Genomic DNA, 18,140 nt, shown 5'->3' on the forward strand with positions numbered 1-18,140 from the left:
TGGCGGAGACATCTGGGGGACCATCTTCGAGATGGAGTGTTGGAGTAACCCTGTTGGAGATGGAAGTCAACTCTATCGAGGCGTCGATACCCGTTCCTTGCCGTGCTATGGGGTGATTGATATGATGAGGTCTTCAGGACAAGACAAAGATGGGGGTTAATGGCTCAACATCATGTTTGTCTACTTTCTACATGTCTAATGACGTGCTTCTTGAGAGGGTCATGGTGAGGCTGCTGTGGCTCAAGATGGCATCTTGCATGTAGGATGGGCAGACCAGAACCCCCAAATGCTCCAAATAGTCTCCCATGATATCACAGCCTAACCATCTGTGCCAGTTCCCCCAAGCTATCTACGGAGTAGATTATAGGCAGATAGGACCGAATAAACCGGAGATGCCATAAAGCATAAGGGGCCCCGCGCACTCCCTGCTCTTCGTCATATGCAAGAATCTCGAGATTTTGGGGTTCAAGTTGCTAGGGCTGAATCTTTGGGGGTTGGGGTTCCATGATGAAAATTTTCCATGTCTCAACTCCAATTTTGGAGACACGATCCAGACTATCGAGTCTTGTTGAAACCCCAACCTAATTCACATGTTTATCTTGCAATTGAATCTCTGCTATGATAAGATAGGGCCCCGTAGAGGTAAAGGATGTGTTAGCGGTCTGCTTATCGGTAGTGACGACTCCGAAAATTGGTGTCTCCTCGGAATATACTTCCTCGGGACCTGCGCCGGACTCGTAAGAATCCAATGAGTGAGTGTTGCCCTTGATCGACCACGCCTAGAATTTCCAGAGACTCCACTAACTAGATGAATAGGTAGCCTTGTAAATGGACACTATCTCAAGTTGAGGCTCTTGTTCTAAGACCCATCCTAACCGCCCTAGCCGTACTCTGATGTGTGTCTGTTGTTGAGCGCCTTCGCGTTGCATTACATATCTTGTGAGAAACGGGCCGTTATGAACGGTTTGGTTACCTGTTGTTGAGAGAGTCAAGACAGTTTACATGTGAAATGCGACATCAGTCTGCCACGGCATGAACTCATAGTCATGGTTTAGATGAGCAAATACCCTTGATCTACTGAGCCAATCTTCACCCCATCTACGGATATCTTCCTCGGATTCCTGGAAAAGTGACGTGTTTACACAGCCCGTCGCATGAAGTTTTTCACACCATAACCGAGGATATCAAACATGAACGGGCCAGTGTTGCGGCTTTAATTAGACAACAGCCAAGCTAAGCGCAAAGAATGTCGTAACTTTGGTATCCTTGCATCACGTCAGGACTTCAATGTCCTAGTTCGAGACGACCCTTGCTTGGTTCCTGATGACGGCCGGGGGTGGGACGGAAATAGGGTCTAGACTAGCCGGGAATTAAACAGCTCTGTATGCAGCTGTAAGGTTTGAGAATTGGATGTTTCTAGTTAGGTATGATAGAACAGGTTTTTTTTTTTTTTTTTTTTTTTTTTTTTTTTTTTGACGCGCGATTTAAGGATAGTCTGGCCATTGTGTTGATATCTCGAAGCATAGAACCTTTGGAGGGGTAGCAATGAGCAAAGAGAGATCAGGGGTTTGCAGCGATAGAGTCCATTGAATAGACTCTCTGTAGCCGTAGCCCTGTGGAGCCTCAATCGGCAGTGTTAACGCCTGTATCCACTACGAGCCGCGCTGATGGATCAGGTCCAGTTGCTGTTGAGCATCGATATCTTTTGTTGGCGAGGCTTGACTATTGCGTTGCACAACTAATCAACAAGAGGCCCAGGATAATTCTCGTGTCTATACAGCATCTTATCACCTGCCGAGTGGGATGTATCCGGCTTTTAGCAGGCAACAAAAGCAAATCAGATGCCATAGCTAGCACATGCAAGATGCAGCATCAGAAGAAGAAGCACATTGACGCCTCGCTTTCAGGGGACGACTCTTTTGCATCTGATGTTAATCCCGGCCCGGAACCGGAGTTGAGTTCTGGTATAAAATGCTCCGCAGGCGCTGTATAATGGAAAGCCGGTCCTGGGTTGCGGCGGCGCAAGCGGCGGTAGTACGAGCGGTAATTTGCAGACACATGCCTACAGCTGAAGTCTCTACTCTTTACAGATCGCATAGACTTCATTATCTTAAAAGCTCTTCGAAATGATATCTCCTACTACCATGTCACTTTCAAACACCGAACGTTGACAAGCATTCATTGGTAGATAGATAAATCTAGCCTATCAGATAGCTCCCGTTTATTACCGTCGGTTGCGTCATACGTTGAACCATTCATTCCACGTTCGCCCAACAACAACCTCTCAACTTTGGTGTAGGAAAACACGAGAGCCCAGGCCTTGGCTTTGAGAGGAGATTGAGCTTGTGAGCTTGTGACTGTTTCACACCTGCCGTAGCTGCAGTCACTTCCACATGAATTGCTTTTGGACGTGGCCAGCCCCTCATTTTCAAGCGTAAGCAAGTCCAAAGCTTAAGCTACACTGCAGCTGGAGCTGGAGCTCTATTGAAGTGGATATGAATTGCAGAACAAGTCAAATAAACATAGAAACCGTTGATTCTTATTATAGCTTTGAGAGAATTGCTATAATTGAAGAATTGAAGCCGGTCCAGCCAGTCAAGAATAGGAACCGTCCCCAATACTGTACTGTGCGATGCTGTGAGAGGTCTTTGGTGGTTGCAGTTACAGAAGAATGAGGGGTTGCCAATCCCGAGGCACCAACAGCGTCACGTTGATTACAACTCGAATTGACTAACCTTTGTCACTGTCACTTACATGGTACTAACTAGGCGACTAAACTCTCGGGATCTTGGATCAACATGTAATTAATCCGCTTCTATCAAACCAGGTCCTGAAGCATCAACCCCGCATTTCAACAGCAACAGGAACAGTTACTGTGTAGTTGTATTGTACTGTTGCAGCCGATAGCCCGTAGCTGAACGCGTAAACAACAGAGCAACCACTCACTGTGCAACAGCTTACAACTTTGGGCCAAGCTTGACACCGGACTGAACCTTGGTATGGTGACGTTCCTCGGTGAGTGGCTCGGCGTCTGCCCTTCTCTTCCATCTCTGGCCACTAGTGGAGGGTCGCCAGTGGTTCATATCGATGCGCCAGTAGATGCTGAGTTGGATCAACATCACGGCAGGTCTCGTGCTGCCTTTGATGTAGCAGTAGAGCTTCCTCTCTCTCGCCTTTCTCTCGGTTGTCGGCCCTCTTCGGAGACACGCAATGCTATTCCCCTCTTTCCTTGTTCTTTCCTTTACCTGAAAGAGGTATCAATAGCCCATCCTCTGTTGTTCTTTAATTCTGCCTTCCCTCCCACATCTTGCTCCTCCTTCATCATCTGAACGTGACGCAGATCGGAAAGCCTCTTTTTGTCCTCGCTGCTACCGTATTGAACCATTGTTGAGAGACCTGCATAACAACAATATCCGTCTTGTTTCCCAATACCAACGGTTCCGAATTATTCCTCTTGCTCAACCGTCAACAAGTTGGGTCGCCGTCTCAGTCAGCTTTGTTTCGCCTTTCAATCTCCGTTGTAAGCAGTCCCCGCTCTGGGCTCGTCTCCATCTCCATCTCCAGTCTGTAACGTCGTCTAATTGTTCGCGGCAATTAGACGCGGAATCAAACGGGAAGGCTCGAATCCTCGGATATCGATTTTCTTTCTGCTCGTTGTTTTGGTAAGCTCTTCTCTGTTGATGCCCATGTCATTGCTCTGCCGTGCCCTGTATCCAGACCCAGCCCAGCCCAGCCAAAGCCAAACACATCCACGGGCCATGGCGGGGGCAGATCCACTGTGCCGCGGGAGGGGCCCAGCGGGAATCTACCCCCGGCCACAGTTCATAGTCCTCCTCTGCACACACCCTCCATGTCACTCATAGACACCCCAAGACAAGCCTCGATATCCCCCACACCAGAGGACATTCAGGGCCGGGCATCCACCTCCATCCAAGTTCAAGCCCAAGACCAAGCCCAGCGGCCATGCCACCCGCCTCGGGTCAAACGCCGGAAGTCTTCGGTTCCTGGATCATCATGTATCATGGCTGTAGTTTGAGTGTACGGCCATAGTCGGTTGTAGTTGGTGGTGACATCCCATCCATAGCAGCCATGATATTATAAAGCCCCAGCCATGCCCACGTCTTGGGACTGAATTTGTACTTACACCAGACCAGTCTCGAGCAGCTCATCCTACCCATCCTCTTAGACGACGACTCACTCGAATCGAACTCGTCTTGACTTAGATCGACCTCTCCTCGAACCGAACCCACCTTACCCATTCATCATGAGCCAATCACTTAAGCAAGCAGCTGAATCAGCTCGCTCAAAGACTAGCGATGTGTTGGGAGCTGCTCGAGGTGACTCGGCCGCTATTGCCAATGATATTCTTCACACTCCTCTCATGAGGGCCGCTCTCCCCTTCATCAATGGTGGTATCAGCGGTATGGTGGCCACAACTGTCATCCAGCCTGTCGACATGGTCAAGGTCCGCATTCAACTCGCTGGCGAGGGAACTGCTTCTGGCCCTAAGCCTTCTCCTCTCTCCGTCACTCGACAGATCATCGCCAGTGGAAAGGTCCTTGACCTGTACACAGGTCTCTCAGCTGGTCTTTTGCGCCAGGCCGTCTACACCACTGCCCGCTTGGGCATGTTCGACACGCTCATGGGAAACCTGTCCGCCCGAGCCAAGGCTGATGGTCGCTCAGTCGGTTTCTCCGAGCGAGCTACTGCTGGTCTCACTGCCGGTGGTATCGCTGCCATGATTGGTAACCCTGCTGATCTGGCTCTCATCCGAATGCAGAGTGACGGCCTCAAGCCCCTGGCCGAGCGAAAAAATTATAAGTCCGTCATTGATGCTCTCACCAGCATCGCCAAGAGCGAAGGTGTCGGTGCTCTCTGGGCCGGTGCTGCTCCCACAGTCGCACGAGCTATGGCTCTCAACTTTGGTCAGCTCGCTTTCTTCAGTGAAGCGAAGGTCCAACTCAAGAACAACACCGACCTCTCTGCCCGCACCCAGACTCTCACTGCCAGTGCAATTGCTGGTTTCTTCGCCTCTTTCTTCTCGTTGCCCTTCGACTTTGTCAAGACACGACTCCAGAAGCAATCCAAGGGACCCGACGGCAAGCTTCCCTACCGCAGCATGATGGACTGCTTCTCCAAGGTTGCTAAGCAAGAGGGTCTCGGCCGCTTCTACCGTGGTTTCGGTACATACTACGTCCGCATCGCTCCTCACGCGTAAGTCTTTCTGATACCCGGAACTGTTGAATAATTCGCTAACTGACTTGCAGTATGGTGACATTGATCGTTGCTGATTACCTTGGCTGGATCACCAAATAAACAAACGACTCGACAAATGAGAAATGAACGGTTGTCCGGATAGAATTCGACACCATCCAAGGCGTTATCTGGCGTGGGGCATTGTAAATGGGATTATTTTGTGGATAGGAGCTGTAGGATACCATTGCTGCTACCTTTTAGGTCTTTCTTTTTGTTATCAAAGCAGCGTCCGACAAGATATTGAGTAAATAAAGAACAAATGTTAAAAACTTGATTGTTGAGAAAGTGATATTTGTTGTGCAGGTCGAAGCGTAAATTGGCTCAAGGCAGTTATTGCTTCCTTTTCTCCGTTAGCTGACTAAATGTCCAATGCAGGACCTTCCAAAGGTAAATTAAGCCAGTATTGAACCTAGTCATTATTGAATCTCTTTAAACCAAAAGTCGACCTAATAACAAAATCTCCTTTTTGGCTTTGGGAACGCCGCTGTTATTGTAAATGATTTGTGCGTTTCGTGAGAGAAGCTCTGAACCTTTTACCAAGTTGTGCCGATAACGGAGTGGGGTGAGCAAAGACGTACATAAACTGTAATTCTCGACCCCATGTCAAGCACTAAAAAGCCGTCATCGTATAGGGGTCAGTACATCAGTTTGTGGCTCTTCGAAGCACTGAAAACGCAAGTTCGAGTCTTGCTGACGGCAAAATTCTATTTTTAAAGATATATCAGATACTTTTTTTTCTTGTAGCTTTCAAGATGTGATGTCAGCTTTTTTAAGAGTCTTTTGGCATAAGGTTGTACTAAATAAATCATGAGCTAAGCTCCAGTTTCGGTTCTTTACTCCTTGAGAGTCCTGCATCTTTATAGGAGCACTTAGTTATGTCAAGTTGTTTAGGTAAGCTAGAATATACGACAGGCTTTAAGTACATGCCCTTTTGTATAGCACTCTTGAAGCGACATGCTGTCTATCCTCTATTGATTCTATGAGTTGAACTTCTGTCTGAAGCTTCGACTTCTGCAAATAACTGCAAGCTCAAGGTTCTCAACAGATTGCAATTGACTTACTAACGACAAAGACAAAAGACCAGCAATAAAAAAAGCGGATGTCTCCAACGTCGAGACAAGGGCTATAAGTGAACGTTCACCAATTAACCACCGCCCACTGTTCAGCTATCCTTTGTGATGGATGGAGGGGTTTGGAGGGGTAATTCAACTGGTGCGTCATCGCTGTAAGCTCCAAAAGGCCATCACCAAAAACAAAGATAATCTAGTAAAAACAGCAAAAGATAATTGCTTTGCCGTCAGCAAGACTCGAACTTGCGTTTTCAGTGCTTCGAAGAGCCACAAACTGATGTACTGACCCCTATACGATGACGGCTTTTGTTGCTGATTAAGCAGAAAATTATTTACATCTATACACCCATAGCTTCCGTCAAGCATATAGAAGATTTCACTATTTAGGATATTTACGTTGTCATTGTGACCCGAACGATTATTATATAAAACGAGGTCCAAATTCGTTATTCTCTATATCCTCCTCTATTGTCGAAATTAACCTTTCCCTATCCCAAACGCCCAACTCAAAAAATGCATTCTAAATTCAACCGCCAAACACCCAAAGGAGACGACCCAGGTTCTTTCTACTGATCCCAAACGACTGGTACATTCTGGATCATAAGGTCTTTGCTCACTTGACGAGACCACATCATGCTCTGAATGAAGGTCCAGCATGTGTTGAAGATCTCCTGCTGCTTCACAAGATTCTCAACCATTTGCTTTTCAAGCAGTTCTCCAGTTACCACAGGTCCTTGGAGAAGGCACTCCCACTCATTAAGCACACGCGAGCAAGCCTCTCCGTGGAAAGTGTCATGCATGGTTCGGCGAACAGCGACTTCGTTGCGAAGAGCACCCAGCTGATCTTGTGTCTGGACAATGAGACGGCCAGTGTTGGCAAGGTTCTCAACAGCCTTACAAAAAGGAGGTGGGACAGCCGTCAAGTGTGGCATCTTTCCAGTGAAGAGACAGTTCTCCAAATCCGGAAGATGGTCCCAAGTCTTTTGCTTCTCTTGAATCATGGGAAGACTCCGGAGAGAATTGAAGCTGTCGCCGGCCATGTTAATGGGACCCCAGATATTTCGTGGTTGACGACGAGACTGGACATAGCGATGAACTTCGTAGACCTCGTTGCAATCAGCAACGTGGGGACACCAATCCATGCTGACCTTCTTCATACAGCAGCCATGATCATCGCATCGAAGGTAACTTGGGACGAAGTGCTCAGGGCCGCAGCTGCATGGGAGGGGATAGGCGAAGGGGTCAGCGTAGACCTTGCTACCATCAGAAATGACGGGTCGCGCATCGCAGCGCATAGTGTGAGTGATTATTCGGTAGCACATATTGTTGATGTGGTAGTGATTTGCTGTTTTAAAAAAAAAATTAGTTGATAGTTTAGCTTTTGAAACTGTTGTTTCTGTGTTGATGTGTAAATTGTGGTTGGAGCTGTTGGATTTCCGGTTATGTTGAAGCACTCGATATATATATACTCATAAGTTATAAACATGTTTGAGCGGTGTTCTGAAGCTCCTTTGTTCATAGCGTATTAGAACAAGACATCTGTGATGGTACATTAAGTGAACAAGGCAGGTGAGAAAACAAGTAGAGAACTCAAACGTTGTTGTTCTCCAAGTCTTTTGTTGTTTGTCGATTAGTCCATGCTGCATGGCAGAACAAGTAAATGTTCGGTGAACAAGTAAAAGGTAGGAAGACATTCACTGAAGTATGTCAGAGGCGTAAAAGTAGCCGTAGCAAAATAGAGAACAACCATGGAATCAAAATTGTCATGTTCACTGAAAAATGCAGCTGTCAGTAGTTTCATTGACTGATGTCAGTGGAGAGAGAGGGAGTTTACGCGGACATGAGCAAGGCACAAACAACTGTCAACCAACACATGCTCACTGAAGTGCCAATTAGAGATTCTTACATCTAGTCTAAGGAATTCTTGCTATGAGAATAATAATCATAATTTCTATTCAACAAAACCTATTGTCAACGCCAAACACCCCAGCCTTATAAAAGTGCACTATGACCTCCCAAACATCCAGATTTTGCGCCAGATGCTTTGCTCCTTCTCTTCTGAGTTCTCTTCCTTCACGTTGTGTTGTCCGACAATAGTCAAGAAGACCTGATCCAGCGTTGTTGGCATGACACTGTAGTGACCCACGCCGAGTTCTGCCTTGTTCTCCTCCAGCAACACAACTAGGTGTCCAATGGCACTCTGGCTCAGATCAACCTCTTGGTCTCTTGTGATCTCTTCCTCCTTGCGACCAGAAGTTGCTGCGAGGACTTGGCTAGCACGCACTGAGAAGCGGATCTGGCCATGATACGTCTTCTCATCAACATCGGCTGAGGGCAAAGTTTGCCGAATCCAGTTTGTCATTCGGTCCATCTCCTCCTGAGTAGTACGAGGGGCACTTTTGGCGACAAGATGAATATGCAAGGCATCACCGAAGCGATGTCGAAGATTATCTGGTGTTCCTAGAGCAAGCATCCTTCGAGCAAGAATGCCAGCACGACCAGCCAATGCATCCGCTTCCTCCATGCTGTGTGTCGTGAGAAGAATCGATCTTCCAGGGACAGTAGCCTCGAGCGTCTTCCACATAACACGCTTTGAAGCAGCATCGAGACCAGACGAAGGCTCATCCAGAAGCACAACAGTAGGATTGCCCATTAGAGCGATTCCTAGACTCAGTTTTCGTTTATTGCCTCCAGATAGAGCATGCGCCATGCGCGTAGAAAATGACTCGAGTCCTACCGCCTGCATAACAGCCCGCACGTTGTGCTCGATGTCGGTGACACCTCTGATCTTGGCGTAGAATTCGAGATGCTCTCGTACCGTCATCTGATCCATAGCATCGAACTGAGGGCAGACGCCCAAGTTAGCTCGAGCACCTGCGAGGTTCTTGTTGACCGATATATCTTCCACCAAAACATCGCCTCCATTTCGGTCTGGCTTGATATCACCTCTGATAAGAGAAATGGTTGTTGATTTTCCTGCACCATTCGGACCAAGTAGAGCAAAAACTTCGCCACGCTTGATACCAAAGGTGACGTTGTCGACAGCTATGTTGTCGCGGAAGCTCTTCGTCAGGTGCATAACTCGGAGGCCATGCTCATTCCCCTCATTACGGGTGACTTTTTCGCGCTCATCAATGAGGTCTTCGTCAACATGTTCCTCATCTGATTCGGCTTTGTTCCCTCTCTGGAAGAGACCCCGGAGTGAGGCTCCCGCTGACCCAGTATCGAGCCAAATCAAAAGACCAAAGAAGATGAGTGATTGAAGGATGAGGTACAGAATGGGTCCACCATAGTACAAGATACCGCTTGGATTCTTTGTCAGGCTATTGCCATCGCATGCCGTAGAAAAGAGGTTTGTAGAGATGAAAAGCGCTTTCAATGCTGAACCAATGGGGGCGAATGCGGAAATGACAAAGTGGACAAGGCGCAAGGAGCTGTCAACCTTGGTCACGGGCGAGTAAGTCAACACCGACATGTACGCAATGATGTAGACGACAAAAATGAGAGTCTGGCTCGCCGCTGCCCAGGCGTACGTTCCAAGTTGTGTCTTAGTGAAGAGGGAGATAAGGTATGCAAAGAGTGTCGAAGCTATTCCGTATAGGAACAAGACGAGGAAGACGTAACCAATATTGAACCAGATGTCGGAGACACCAGCCCATATCGCCACCACGATAGCTGTGCTAACCAGGACAACGATCAGATCAAACAGGAGGTAGGCTATCCAGAGTGGGAACGGCCGAACACCATTCGAGTATTGTAAACCACGGACGAACCTGCGCCGCTCATTGCTTGGGTAGAGTGCGAAAAATGCAGGATAGACTGAGAGAGCGATCGACATGTATACGATCATTTGAAGTGCATCACCCGTAGTGTCACTCACGGGAAGTTCAAAAGGAGCCCAAGTGGTTGCGATACTAGCGTTGGACAACATGATATCAAGCATCTGCTGTGCCAAGATAGGCATGGAGATGGCGAGATTTGCGACCCATGCAAATGTAGGACCTTGCTCATCATCGCCCAGCCAGATTCCCCCGGTGATGTTCTTTCGATCCGTCTCGATCTTGTCCTTGAATTGCTGGAAAGTCTCGACCAAGTCAAGACTGTTTCTTATGTCGAAGCTACTTTGGTTTCCATTCCCACCTTCACCCTTTAAGATGGGATTTATGAGGCTGAACATGTCAGTGCTCAACCTTGATATCGGCCCAGCTAAGAGGCGCACTGAAATGTTGTCTTCTCCTTCTGTTTCGTCGAACGCGTTTTCCCTCTGAACAGCTCGGGTTGATTGTTCCCCTGGCACGCAACTGGTCGTACTTTCGCCAATGATAAAAAGGGTAGTCAATCCACCAGCGAAGATTGGAAGAAGAAAGGCAAGCAGATACAAAAATCGATTCCGCTTTAGAATAATTAAGCGCTTGCGGAATAGAATCAAACTTTGTTTTACGTATCCGACTCGTTGTCCATTTGTAAGTGCCAAACCTGGCTTTTCGCTTTGCTTCTCTTTGGAGGTGACTTTTTCGGATGACGGGACAGACAAGGCGTGGTTTGCGTTGCGGAAGGCTTCTTCATCTCTGATCTCCTCAGCAACCTGGAGGAAAACATCTTCGATAGTTGGCCCCGAGAAGCGATATTCTGTGATACCAGCAGCTTCAAGACTCTTGATGACAACAGCTGCGAGTTGTGAGGTGGGAGCAGTGTATGTGATGAGGTCGAAGGCATCCTTCTTTGCAACTTGATCAATGTCTGGGGTTTCTCGAATGCCAATGTCCTTGGGAACATGGACTCTGTAACCACCGCCCATATTGTCCTTCAAGGCCACCGAGGAGCCTTCTGCGCGCAAAGTTCCCTTAGAAAGAATGGCGATGTGGTCGGCAAGAAGATCGGCCTCATCCAAAAAGTGAGTGGTCAAAATCATCGTGCGTCTACCACGTTCAGCCAGAATGATATCCCAAAGCTTTCGTCTCGACAGCGGGTCAATGCCACTGCTGACTTCATCAACGCAGCACACGGCGCTTCCTCCCGTCAACATGAGTCCCAGTTGAAGCTTGCGCTTCTGACCACCCGAGAGAGTCTTTGCAAAAGCCTTTCGCTTCTTGTAGAGGTCGACGGATCTGATCAGATCTTCAATCTCTTGTGTGGTAGCCCTGGCGTTAGGAGCTTTTAGATGATTGAAGATTCTAATGTGCTCTTCCACTGTCAAGTCGTCCCAGAGCACGTTCTTTTGGGGAGCGATACCAAGACCACCTCTGCCGTCGATTTCGATCGATCCACTGGTCAACTTGTTCATGCCTGCAATAGCATCGAGCGTCGTGCTCTTTCCACTGCCATTGGCACCCAAAAGTGCGATAATTTGCCCCTGGCCAATATCGAGATCTAGCCCGTTCACGGCGAGAACAGGCGGCTTCTTGTTGGGACCTCGGCGGAATATCCTTGAAAAGAAGCTGGGCTTGTATGTTTTTGAGAATTGTCGCAATTGCACAGCATTACTACCAATTCGATCCACGTCTGTCTGGTTAAGCAACATCTTTCGGCCTGACGTTTCATTGCTATACAGAGCATGCTCGATAAGAGCCCCTATCAGGGGATACGCAAATATCTGGACAATCAAGAATATCCAAATAGCAATGCCTGGGAGCGCCGAAGGGCTTCCAGGGGCCACTTTCAGCAAGTCGGTCGGCATTTCGAGCTCCTCAAACCGTGCCATGTTGCTGATAAAGAACACGAAGGCACTAGGGGTGAAGAAGATCGAAAGAACGGCGACAGGGACAGTGCCAGGCGAAGAGAGGGTTTGCGAAAGAATTCCGAGTAGGGCGACGGCCAGGATGGCGGTAATACCACTCAACTGGGCCTTTCGGAAGAAGGATGCAAACAACATGGATATAGACGAGAACGCAAGGCCAGTGAGAACATGGAAAACGAGGACAATGCCAACGCTAGTCTTGGCGAAAACACCACCGCGAACAATAATGGAGCCAATAATCCATGCTGGTAGGTAGATGAGAGAGAACGAAAGGTGGTGCGCAATAATCCTTGCGACCATGGCGAGCCATGGTTTTCGCACTGGCATCATGGCATCGATCAATGTGGACATGCCACTTTCGCGTTCTGTAGCGATGAAACCAGTAAGATGATATGTGACCCAGACAACGGTTCCCAGAAATGCAACACCCATCCAACCCTTTATAACCTTTTGGAATTGTTTACGAATCTCTCGGTCACGCTCTTCAGGGGTCATGCTGGTGTAGGGGTATTCTTGGGTGCCATTCAGGTTGTTGGCACTGGACCTGTTGGCGAGGGAGATAGCTCTGTCGACGGAGTGTTGAAGCGGGATAATATAGATCTGCTGGTCGTTTGATTTGCTGATTTCGAATTTTGCGCCTGCGCGTACGAAGTCTCCATCAGCCCGAATGGTGTAGTTCCAAAGGCCCCCAGGGCCTTGATCAGGCGAAGAAAACATGACGACGGCACCAAAGCATCTTGTCAATCCCCTCAGGTTACTAGGGCATTCTGCCCTCAAATTCTGTTCACGTTCGATAGGGACAACCTCAAAGTTGACGTCTACAAACTTGGCAGCATCTTCGAATTGTTGCGTCACAGTGCTGAATACCCGACCAATATTTCCTCCCGTGAAATCGTTGTTGACGAGGACCAATTTCTTACGTCCGCTACTGCTTGCTTTTTTAATGGCATCGCCGAGGTCGATAAGTGGTGTTGGTTTGCCGATACCGAATTCTGCTGGAGGAACAAGGAGGTTCTTTGTAAAACTAAAGAGCGCGGCCAAGAAGATGGGCAAGATAAAGGCCATCCAGATGCATAGTGCAAGATGGCGCATTAAAAGAATGCGAAAATTCTTGCCCATAAGGGTCCCGACCTGTTTGAGGAAAGTCATGATGATGACTTTTGGATTTTGAAACAGGACAGAAACGCGGTTTTCCCGCGGGGGGGAGTGAAAAGAAGAAGAGAGAAGTATATCCGTAGGTAGACTACCTTATGCAATTAGGTTCTCAGTTTTCAACATAAAAGTATGATTCAGAGACGTAAAGTGCTGCTGGCGATGCATCCTCTGCATCGTAAGGTTGGATGAAGTTAATTAAGTTCGCAGGCTAGTTAGCAGTGACGAGGTGTCGAGGCTGATTTAAAGTAAGACCTCCACAGACACTAGAGAATCCACCAAGAGACAGCTACATAAGCCCCCCGGAGACAAGTCTTGGCGTCATGGGCAGGTAGCCACTCCCTAAAGTGCCCTGCATTTGACCACTCGGAGCCGAGACAGCCAGTCATCATCACTGTTTCGTTCTTTAACTTAAAGACCTCAGCAGCCTAAATAATTCAGGGTACACAAATCGCTCAAACTCTACGATTCTTGTATTCTTCCTATGATATTAAGACTGATACTGCTGACTGATTAACATCGTAGACTTCCTGGAGAATCACATCAGGGGAAATAACTGAGACACACCCGGATGGGAATACGTAGCTTTGCTCCGCTCCATATTGGCGTAGCATTATTGCGACGACAAAAACTTACGAATACCTTATTAGCGAGCGGCCCGCAGAATTGGGTTTGTATTTACGAGATACGGAATACGATTTTATAAACGAGGCCCAATTGCAACATTTTCTCTTTCCCTCCCTTGTTTCGCCAACTGAGGCATCCTGCATCTTGCAGCAACATCAGCATAAGCAATCCTCCCGCATTGTCCATTTATCCACTCATCTCGGCTGTGCCGTTCGACACGCGGCCCACCTGTCATGGATGTCATGATATTTCAATCTATGATTCTTCCTTTTCTTCGACACACCGCGAACTAGGTCCGGATAGGAAATCGATTCAGAGCGATACGCGAGGACCATTAAAATGACAAGACAAATATCCATCCAATGAGAATCTGCTCGCATGAAGGAATCGGCTCTGTTTACCATGAAACAAAGCTCACGTCGGGAGTTCGGGTCAAAAATCACGCCGATTATACAAGTCGACGCTGTCAGCCGAGAATACCAACCCTTGTAGCGTCTCGTTCTGCACTTGGCAAATATCTTGACCTCGGTGCCCGATTACAGTGATTTTAGTGGTCCCAGAAAAGGGATGCCTCTTCCGAATTTGTGTGACAGTGTTGGCGATGGTAATACTCAAACATGATATATAGGCTTCATAGCCTCAGAATGACCATCTAGGCTAAGCACCAAGGCATGTTGATATCATCTTGTCCTAGGCTGTGTTGCTTTCCTCTAGAAAAAGACAAATGACCGATGCCAACTCTTCCGAAGGGCAGGAAGATACTTGCTGTAATCGAACAAAGTGACTTGGAACGTAGGCTCTGTTCTTGACTGGGCTTGGTGATGAGGTCCTCCACATTCCACTCTTGCCCTTTGTCTAGATATTGAACATCTGGAGAAAAGTGCCAAGGTACATGTGTCACAAATAAATCACAGAAGCTGCACAGCCTCATTTTCGTAATACTACTCTATATCAAATCTTAACAAGACCTGAAAACATACCATGGTCTCCGTATCCGTCTCCGTCTCCGTTTCTCGGTGCCGGTACTCAAAATCGTACCGACGGGATGCCGGTTGCCGCCCGTATGAGCGCGGATGCCAAACATGACCCGGTGCTGATTGCAACGATCCTTCAATGTACAAACCAACACGCGTCTTCAACACTGCCCTGTTGTAGAAAATGACAGTAATGGGCCTTTATTCTTCACTCTAACATCTATTCCACCAAAAACCCTCCGCCCATATCGTCATCATCTGCCATGTCAAACTCTTCAGTAACATCGCTCGGCGCATCCTCAATCTCTTGGTCCAGCTGTGCCTCTTTAGCCGCTTTATCATCCGCTGCCTTTCTTTCATCTGCATCCACACCGCTCCAAATCTGTTCTCTAATACGTAACGCCATCATGAACTTCCTCCAAGCCTTGAGTGCGCGGTGTCTTCTTCGCTCATCCTCTACCTCTTGCTCCAGATCACCTAGGCTATCAATTATAGTTCGCACAGCTTCTTCGTACTCTTTTGCGACCACTACGCCGGTTAAAACGGCAGTGCCATGTCGTCCTTTGAATGAAAAGCCGGTAAGAGCGGGTGCGTAGTCGACTCCGGCCATAAACGCTGCTCGTGCTGCATGCTCGTGGATAATGTGAGCTCCTCCTTTAGGAATCATACTTGGTACATAAACATCGATATTTCCAAACTTGTTCTTCGGTACCAAGCCATTCCGCACTGGGGGTGGTTCGTAGAGCTCTGTCTGATCCTCGGTGTAGATAGGTGTCCCGGCATCTCCTTGGACATCCTCATCTTGGTCATCATCCAGGCGGTTCTTTGGTTTCGCTTTTTTCGGTAGCCATTTGGCAGGTATTTCCAATGGCTTAACCTCCCGCCCCAGACGATACCATTTATCTGCACTTCTCGCAATCCGAACATCTTTCCGCCGGTAGATCTTCTCGAGCGGTGCTCTACTGCCTGCAGCAACTGTTCCAGAAGGTGTAGCTCCAGGAACAAGGACCTCGTGGCGTCGAAGATGTCGTTCAAGCGCAAAAACTGGATGGTCTTTGAAGTCCTGTACGTTCCTCGGCATAGGCTCTCTCGCCTCGATACCTACGAGTTCGTTATCCTCAATTTGGTCGAGATCTGTCCGTCGCCGCCGGCCGTAGAGCTTCATGACCCGTCTCCACCAAATATCACCGCCTTCACAAGCAGTGTCGATTCTCGATCTTCGGGTCTTTGCTGTATAAGCCTTCGCATACCTCCTTGTTACGTCTTTTGCAGTCCCATCCTCATCAAATGCTACCACGTAAGAAAGGAAATTCTCCTTATCAGTAATGGGTGGCTCCAAGGCTTTCGGCTTCCAAAAAGTATGAGTAACCACAGCATCTACCGGTTGCCACTTCTGATGTCCGACATCAAGGATCTCGACCCAGTATACAGGATATGAGGATTCTTTTATTCGTTTGCGAGTTTCAAAAGTTGGCTGAGGTTTCGGGGGAGATATCGTCGGTGTAAACTTATACGATGTTGCGTTTGGGTGCCCCAGCCGCCGACGTGCTGAAGAACTGCCAGTTGGTGAACCATATCCAGCACTGGCCATTTCTTGGTACTTAGCCATCGTAGCCCGTACTTGTGCATTTTTCTCTTCTATTGTCGAGCGTTTTTTCGGCTTTTGCTTCGGTTTCGGCATTGATGGGGCTCCAGATGTACATGCGAGAGGTTGTAGAGAGCACACCAACCGTGCCTGTACGCCAACACTTCGTAGAAGGGCGCAAAATAGCTGTGCTCCAACGTCTCTAGACCCTTGTAGCTTTTTTGCCGCTTCTCGGAAATCGTCACGATCTAAGCAGCTTTCCATATCATCTGGCGGTTCATACTGTGAATCTGTCAGCCGAGGCCTCCCGATTGTGCGCTGGACTTACATCTTTCAGCTGTTCTGGGTCTTCCGCCCACAGAGCACGCCTTAGACCCCTTTCGGTAACTTCATATTTTGTCTTCCATACACCTTCTGCCTGCTTGAGACCAGTCTTCAAACTCTCAGTCCTTCCAAATTGCGGAAGGTGTGCGCCGGGGGTGAGGTAGTTGACTGTCTTGTCCGTTAAATGCGGTCGCAGGTAGTCTTGTACTTTGCCATCATTACACCAATGATTGCGACGTGCAGCGTGTGACAGCAGACATAGAAGATGTGTTTTGTGGATATCCATCCGTGTCTTGCGCTCCTCTCTGCTAATTGGTTTGCGCCTCTCGGCAGTCTTCTTTACCTGAGCTGTAGATGATTGATGCGCTGTAAGATTGAGCTCTAACGACTTTGGTTCTTCGGGTTTGCCTAAATCTTGGAGAGGTGCTGTAAAGTCCACATCCTCGAACATGATATCCTCGTCCTCATCATCATCGGATTCTAGCTCCATGGTCTGCATCGTTGGCTGGGGCAAGGCAACATCTTCAAACTCAATGTCCTCGTCTTCATCGTCATCGTCCTCGTCCTTGTCCACGACTTGCGCCGGAGGTGCTTTGCTTGGTTCTGTTTGCTTTGGCGCTGCTTCTGATGTCTTTCCTGGTTCCGATACTATTCTGCTTTGCCCAGCACGACGTCGCTTCAAAGGTCGTTCTGGTGATGACCGATCCCGTGAATTCACACCAGCTTCCGTGAGCATATCCTGGTAGATCTCTCCTCCAGTTGGCACTGAAGCTGCAGCTCCCCTCCGAGCGCTCGCCCTTGTCGCAGGACGTTTGCGACCTACCATTTTAGTGTCATAATGTGAATAGACCTGAAGGTGGTGATTTTTTGAGTGAGCGCGCAACTTGTCGCAAACTTGGTGTGAGTGATTGCCTGGTTGCGTCATACGGTTAGCACTACAAATCGCGAGGTCACGTGCGTGTCATGACCTGCGTAGCATTCCTAGCAACGTATCAGTTTACACTTTCTGATCGACTCGACTAACATTCGAATAACTCAGTTCTATTTCCGTATAACATATCAGTCCCATGTTTCCATATTCCGTATCAGGCTGCAGGTAATCTTGGCCCAACCATACTTCCCCCTCAAGATGAGTGCTTGAGCCCACCCTAGAACGTCAAGACGATGAGATTTAAGATCAGTAATTTCAAAGCCCTTAAAACGGAAACGGCTCAATTCAAAACAGTTTCTATTTACTAAGACCTCCGATCAGCATATTACCAAGCTTTGTACTAGAGGGCTGATGAAACTTGTTGGCCATCGTTGAAGTCTCGGGTGATCAGTAATCGGCCTCAATGCCCTGACTTCTCCAGCGGCCCTAACAATTAACGTATTTCCCCACCACCCCGTACACCCCTAGACCCCGCACACCTTAA

General features: G+C 48.1%; 5 protein-coding genes and 2 non-coding genes across 13 annotated transcripts; 2 read left to right on the forward strand and 5 right to left on the reverse strand.

The window, feature by feature from the left end:
• Positions 1-2,570: 2,570 nt before the first annotated feature.
• Positions 2,571-5,631, forward strand: FOIG_12999 (mitochondrial 2-oxoglutarate/malate carrier protein). 7 transcript variants are annotated; one of them, XM_031214030.1, is made up of 4 exons: positions 2,957-3,520; positions 3,599-3,662; positions 4,155-5,214; positions 5,268-5,553. In XM_031214030.1, exons 3-4 carry the CDS (start codon positions 4,265-4,267, stop codon positions 5,314-5,316), a joined length of 999 nt encoding a protein of 332 aa, XP_031056178.1. In that variant the 5' UTR covers positions 2,957-3,520; positions 3,599-3,662; positions 4,155-4,264; the 3' UTR covers positions 5,317-5,553. The 7 variants fall into 7 exon arrangements, with proteins under 7 accessions (XP_031056176.1, XP_031056175.1, XP_031056180.1 ...); XM_031214028.1 differs by having other exon boundaries at positions 2,571-3,662; XM_031214029.1 differs by having other exon boundaries at positions 3,187-3,520; positions 3,599-5,214.
• On the reverse strand, positions 2,958-3,385 carry FOIG_13000 (uncharacterized protein; the record flags this gene model as incomplete). Its single annotated transcript, XM_031214034.1, has 2 exons — positions 2,958-3,245; positions 3,305-3,385. The coding sequence occupies 2 exons, from the start codon at positions 3,383-3,385 to the stop codon at positions 2,958-2,960; spliced, it is 369 nt and encodes a 122-aa protein (XP_031056182.1).
• A 242-nt stretch (positions 5,632-5,873) lies between the features above and the next one.
• FOIG_13001 lies at positions 5,874-5,955 on the forward strand. Its single transcript has one exon. It is a non-coding gene; the product is annotated as a tRNA-His (tRNA).
• Positions 5,956-6,548: 593 nt separating this feature from the next.
• On the reverse strand, positions 6,549-6,630 carry FOIG_13002. Its single transcript has one exon. It is a non-coding gene; the product is annotated as a tRNA-His (tRNA).
• Positions 6,631-6,892: 262 nt separating this feature from the next.
• Positions 6,893-7,621, reverse strand: FOIG_13003 (uncharacterized protein; the record flags this gene model as incomplete). Its single annotated transcript, XM_031214035.1, has 1 exon — positions 6,893-7,621. The coding sequence occupies one exon, from the start codon at positions 7,619-7,621 to the stop codon at positions 6,893-6,895; it is 729 nt and encodes a 242-aa protein (XP_031056183.1).
• Positions 7,622-8,158: 537 nt separating this feature from the next.
• On the reverse strand, positions 8,159-13,464 carry FOIG_13004 (uncharacterized protein). Its single transcript, XM_031214036.1, has one exon. The coding sequence runs from the start codon at positions 13,210-13,212 to the stop codon at positions 8,332-8,334; it is 4,881 nt and encodes a 1,626-aa protein (XP_031056184.1). The 5' UTR covers positions 13,213-13,464; the 3' UTR covers positions 8,159-8,331.
• Positions 13,465-14,722: 1,258 nt separating this feature from the next.
• FOIG_13005 (uncharacterized protein) lies at positions 14,723-17,646 on the reverse strand. Its single transcript, XM_031214037.1, has 2 exons — positions 16,730-17,646; positions 14,723-16,683 (listed from the first exon to the last, which is right to left on the reverse strand). Exons 1-2 carry the CDS (start codon positions 17,549-17,551, stop codon positions 15,037-15,039), a joined length of 2,469 nt encoding a protein of 822 aa, XP_031056185.1. The 5' UTR covers positions 17,552-17,646; the 3' UTR covers positions 14,723-15,036.
• Between the last annotated feature and the right edge of the window lie 494 nt (positions 17,647-18,140).

The sequence above is a fragment of the Fusarium odoratissimum genome (genome assembly GCF_000260195.1).
Source record: "Fusarium odoratissimum NRRL 54006 unplaced genomic scaffold supercont1.30, whole genome shotgun sequence".
Taxonomy (NCBI): domain Eukaryota; kingdom Fungi; phylum Ascomycota; class Sordariomycetes; order Hypocreales; family Nectriaceae; genus Fusarium; species Fusarium odoratissimum.

Bases quoted from the DNA above. Each gene is read 5' to 3' on its own strand.
- FOIG_12999 (XM_031214027.1), top strand. From the start codon at position 4,265: ATGAGCCAATCACTTAAGCAAGCAGCTGAATCAGCTCGCTCAAAGACT. The intron at 5,215-5,267 runs GTAAGTCTTTCT...ACTGACTTGCAG, and splicing joins GTCCGCATCGCTCCTCACGC to TATGGTGACATTGATCGTTG.
- FOIG_13004 (XM_031214036.1), bottom strand. From the start codon at position 13,212: ATGACTTTCCTCAAACAGGTCGGGACCCTTATGGGCAAGAATTTTCGC.
- FOIG_13005 (XM_031214037.1), bottom strand. From the start codon at position 17,551: ATGGTAGGTCGCAAACGTCCTGCGACAAGGGCGAGCGCTCGGAGGGGA. The intron at 16,684-16,729 runs GTAAGTCCAGCG...ACAGATTCACAG, and splicing joins ACCCAGAACAGCTGAAAGAT to TATGAACCGCCAGATGATAT.